This window comes from Suricata suricatta, chromosome 8 (genome assembly GCF_006229205.1).
Source record: "Suricata suricatta isolate VVHF042 chromosome 8, meerkat_22Aug2017_6uvM2_HiC, whole genome shotgun sequence".
NCBI lineage: Eukaryota > Metazoa > Chordata > Mammalia > Carnivora > Herpestidae > Suricata > Suricata suricatta.
The window spans coordinates 139,456,295-139,461,354 of record NC_043707.1 but is presented as its reverse complement, the minus strand read 5'-3'; the positions used below and the strand labels follow the sequence as shown (position 1 = coordinate 139,461,354).

General features: G+C 65.1%; 1 protein-coding gene across 1 annotated transcript in view; it reads right to left on the bottom strand.

The window, feature by feature from the left end:
* Positions 1–2,350, bottom strand: part of LRRC47 (leucine rich repeat containing 47) — a 6,582-nt gene extending 4,232 nt beyond the window's left edge. The window contains exon 1 of the mRNA XM_029945938.1: positions 2,330–2,350. Coding sequence (XP_029801798.1) covers positions 2,330–2,350 — 21 coding nt within the window. The remainder of the gene's footprint in view (positions 1–2,329) is intronic.
* Positions 2,351–5,060: the final 2,710 nt, after the last annotated feature.

Here is a 5,060-nt window from a genome sequence, read left to right as displayed (position 1 = left end):
CTCGCTCAAGGTCAGCGGGGGCTGCGGGCCGGGGGCGGGGCCCTGGAGGAGCGGCGGGGAGGGGGCTGCTCCCGGAGCCGAGCCGCCCCGGGGACGCCCTCCGTGCAGTGACGGGGCTCCCCGATCCTCGCGCGGTTGGCCAGCCGGCCCCACGCTCCGTAATCGTTAGCAAGCTCGGCCGGGAGCGGCTCAGCAGCAGGGCCCCAGGCTTAAATTTCTGTCTTCACACATTTGTGAAATGGTTCAGTGACCGCGGGGTCGAGGGAGGAGGGGCACCCAGGCAAGGCCCGGAGATGTGAAATGACGGCAGTTCGCTTAATGCCACCCGATGTGACTTCGCGTAGGCTGTTCCCCTTCACTCCGAGGTCCGCCTGCTAAGGTGAGAGTTCCTCTTCCCGGTTTACAGAAGGCCGGAAGGGGCTGCCGAGTCTACAGCAAATAATTTGGGCTTTTCTCTGGACGCCGCTGTCCAGGGGCTGCTCACTTCCTCCTCCTAGGTCCCCAGACCCCGACGGAGTGCGCGGCTGGGACAGGTGTTCAGGAGGTCTGTTGAGCAGGCAGTGGGGGATGGAAATGGCGAGAGCCTGCCCGGACTCCAGTCTGGAGGCTCGGGTGCAGCCCCTTTCCCGGTCTTCCCTTTGACTTTTCTCCTGGAAAAGGCAGGTCTGTGTTTCATCTTGCTCCTATTTTTCATTTTTTATGTAGATTTCTTATTAGTGTTTATTTGAGAGAGCACTCACGTGCAGGGGAGGGGCACAGAGAGAAAGAGTCCCAAGCAGGTCCCGGATTTGAACTCCCAAACCATGAGGTCATGACCTGAGCCAACGGGGCCCCATGCAGACTTTGTAAAGCAGTTTAGCAGCTGACCTATTTCCAGCCAAAGTGAGTCTTATGATGTTGCCAGCTGATTTTACAACCGTGTGCGTCTGTGCAAAGAGGTCTGTGTGCATGTGTGTGTGTGCGTGTGTGTACCTGTGGGTGTGTGTATACGTGTATGCACGTGTCTGTGTGTATGCATGTGTGGGTGGGTGTGTACAAGCGTGCGCACGTGTGTCTAAATGTGTGTGTACATGCGTGCGCGCGCACATGCGTGTGTCTCTGTGTGTGGCCAGGAGAAGCGGAGGAGCCCCTCCACAGAGCGCTTGCTGGCATTTCCAGAAAGAGGCTGTGGGGGGTGCCCCTGGGACACGTAGGTCACCAGGGCTGTAGGCATCTCTCCATGGCAGACGTGTGACAGGTGACGTCCGACACTGCGCACTCCTGCCTGTTTGATCTCTTGATTTTCCAGAAGCTCGGCCGAGTTCGGTCACCCACGTCCACGTGCACAATCAGGTGCTCTACTTCGGATCCTGAATGGTCTGCCAGTGTGTACGCTGGCTTCGTTCCGAGCACTGTGCCGCGTCTGCGGTGCCCACCAGTGACGCACGTGGCCTTGTTTGTGTGCGGACGCCCTCATTCGGGTCAGGGCGCGTCCCTGCTGAGCCCCTGGCCTGCCCCCCTCTGGCCGCAGCTGGGCCATCGGATCTCTTCCCCGCGAAGACGCCTGTGTCTGGGGGAGGGTCGCGCCAGAGCTGCTTGGGGTCCCTCTTGGACTCAGGTGTCCCTCGGGGCCCTCTCTAGACCGATGCCCCCGTGGGGGCCGGTGCCGTGTGCGCCCTGGGATCCTGAGTACAGACGTGTTCTTGTCCTCTGTCCTCGCGGGTGCTGGGAAGGCGGCCGCGTGGAGAACGGAGCTGCGCGGTGGTGCTGGGCTCCCCTCAGCGCCTGTGGGAGACGGGACGGCCACAGTGCCGGGAGAAGAGGGCTGGTGGCACTGCAGTCACCGAGACTGAGGACTGTGCCAACACTTGTGGCCGAAAATACCACCAGTTGTGTCACGTGCCGACCGTTTTCCGTCCCGGGCTGTGACCGCGCTCGTGGCTGGGCGCCGCTGCGATGCTGTGACGCTCCCCGTATCCCCATATCCCCTCTCCCTGCTATCACGACCACAGGACTGCAGGGGAACGGGCTCAGAACCAGCACCCTGGCTCCCGCTGCGCCACCCCCCCCCCCAGCACATGAGCAAAGCCCAGTCCAGACTCGTGGGGAGACGCCCCACGGATGCAAATGCCCCGAGGCGCGGTTCCATGGGGACCGCCCGAGCAGCACCCCGTGGGCCTCCGCTTGTCCCCTCGCTTCCCCTGGGCGGGGAGACGAGTGCCTGTGTGCCCTCCTCTGGGGGGCAGCCCCGCAGGGGGCCCCAGCCCCCTTCCCACTCTGGCCACTTGTGAGGAGGGAGCCCAGGAGGTGGCCGTGCGCCCGCCACACCTTCACCTCGCCACCCACTTACCTGCCCGTACTCCGTCGCCATCCTGCTGTCTGGCCATCCAGCTTGGCTCCCCTGCCCGTGTCCTAGGTGACTGCCCCAGGCCGGGGCGTTGGCCGTCGGGGCTGACAGAGGCAGGGGCCTGGCGGCACGGCAGCTCACCAGGACCGTCCAGGTGGCTCACAGATGGGCTCCCGCTGTGGTCAGGTTTCCCAGAGAAACGGAACTTTGCACATGGCACTCCCGTCCAGCCCCAAGGAGCCCTTGGTCCATCTCTCTGTCTTCCCAACGCCCACAGAGGTCACATCCGGGACCCCTTGGCAGACACGCCCGCGGCTGCCATGTTGTGTCGGTTGGCCCAGCCAGGGATCTAGGACCCCGTCCCCAGCAGCATGTCCCAGCAGAAGGGAAGTTTCCAGAAAGCAGTCTGCGGCCTCTCAGGGTCAGAGGTGCTGGAGTTACCTGCAGGAGGGAGTGAGCGGGCGTCTTGGAGGGTGGGCTCCAGGCAGAGGCAGGTTCCTGGACGCCCTCCCCTGGGCCTCTGGGCCTCTTGTGCCCTTTGGGGGCTGGCACACACAGTCCAGACTCCACGTCCTCCCTCGGAGAGCGACGGCTCTGTCCCGGGTCCTGCATTATTCCAAGCTCTGTCGGGCATCACCTGTCACTCAGCGTCTCCTGAGGCTCCGGGCGTGAGCGCCGTGGAGTCTGCTGCTCTGGTCCCCGGCGCCAGCGGAGCGCAGGCTCGGTGTGGGCCAGCCTGTCCCCCCAGGTGGGTGTCCGCACCCCTACAGGGCCCCCAGCCTCCAGAGCTTGGCACAGGATCGCTGACCTGCTGCCTCCCCCCTGCTTCTACTCCTCTAGGCCCTTGCCCCCAGCCCAAAACACCCGTTTTTCAGTCACATCACCTCTGAAAGCAGAGTCCCCTCCCAGCCCCCCAAATCCCACACCTTTGTCCCCTGTGGAGGCCGCTGGGGCGGGTGGGCAGTGAGACCCTGTCCCCCCCCCCCCAGTCTCCCCTCCTTGCTGGCTCTCCTCTGCTGCCTGTGCGCTCCATCCACCCGGCCGGCCTGCTCCGTGTGGCGGCGAGGGCCCCGAGGCAGTGCGGCGGCGCCAAAGCTGGCGTGTGCGGGTGCAGCTGACCTTGGAACAGCCCCTCGCTGGCGCTCGCCAGCCTCCGTGTGGTGGGGACAGGGCCGGGACACAGTCCAGGCAACCCCCCCCCCCCCCAGTCCCACTTGAGCACAGGAGAAAGGCCCGGTGAGGCACGAAATTGCATTGTCCATGGCCTCTCAGGCCCCTCGGTCCCCCAAGGTGACTAAGAGCCGGGTCTGGCTTCGTGCCCTCTTCCTTCACCCCATCCTGAGTGCGAGACAGGAGGCTGCTGCCCTCCTGAGGCCCCGGGAGCGCTGTGAGAGGCTCCTCAGTGTCGCCGTCCCTGCCCCCAGCTCTGACCCCCTCTCCACTCTGGCTTCCCGGTGTCTCGGCAGCCTGAAGGCCTGAGCCACAGGACAGCTCCCTTCATAACGGAGTCCGTGACTTTGTGTCCAACGCCCTCTGCCAGCCAGAGCGGAGGCACCTTCTGGATAGTCAGGGCCCCTGACCCCTTTCCAGTGCGTGGTGAAGTCTGTCACCGCTTTGTGGGGGCCCGTGACATCCCAGCCAGAAGCAGGACTGGTCAGTGGCCTTGCCCGCTAAGTGTGAGCACTTTGTGTGTGTGTGTGTGTGCACACACGCACGTGTGCACGCCGACAGCTGCCCCCTGGTATGGCTTTGACCCCGGGTGCAGTCCAGACAGGCACCCCATGCCCCAGAGCTGTCCCCCGAGGCCGCCCCACCAAGGCCCCAGCCCCGCGGCCGCTCTCAGCCCAGCCGAGCAAGGCCAGTGCAGGGCCTCCCGCTGGCCCCTTCCTGGGGGCCTGTCCACCCCGGCTGCAGAGGGGGAAGCGAGGACCTGCCCCAGACCCCACGCCCGGAAGACGCTGCGTCGGGGTCCTGGGTCTGACCCCTCCTGCCGCGCCCACCCCCGCCAGGATGCGTCTCTGTGCTGCTGATACCCGTGCGCAGTTTTGTCCAAGCCGAGGCCGTGATGGCGGCGGCAGGTTCTCCTGAATGGCTTCCGTGCGCCTCTTCAGGCACAGGGGCAGTGGTGCGACGCGGCTTCCTGGGTGCAGCGGCACAGAGTCGGAGCGCTGTGCGCCGTGTTGCTGTGTGGAGAGTGAGGCGTGTTACCCGTGTTCTGTCTCTTTAGTTCCTCTAATTTCTAACAATCTCAGAGCATTTTGGGGGCCGTTTAAGCAGCTGTGTTCACGACCACGTGTTGTCCGTGTCCTGTGCTCCTCCTCTAGCCTTGTCCATCGGGACAGTTGTCAACCGGGACTTGCAGGGGAGCCAAGAGGAAGACAGGCGTTCCCCAGGGACCGATGGCAACCTTTGCCGTCTCCCCTGCCCCCCTGGGGCTGCCTGGTGGCGGCAGCGAGTGTGGGCGCCCACTGGGGCCAGGCCTCGGGGGGCGGGGTGCTCAGGGAGGCCGCGTGTGACCGCGGGTTCTGTCTCCCTCCCAGACGCTCGACCTGTCCAACAACCAGCTCAGCGAGGTCCCGGCGGAGCTGGCCGACTGCCCCAAGCTCAAGGAGGTCAACTTCCGGGGGAACAAGCTGACGGACAGGCGGCTGGAGAAGATGGTCCGCGGCTGCCAGACCCGCTCCATCCTGGAGTACCTGCGCAGCGGGGGCCGGGGCTGCGCGCGGGGCCGCGG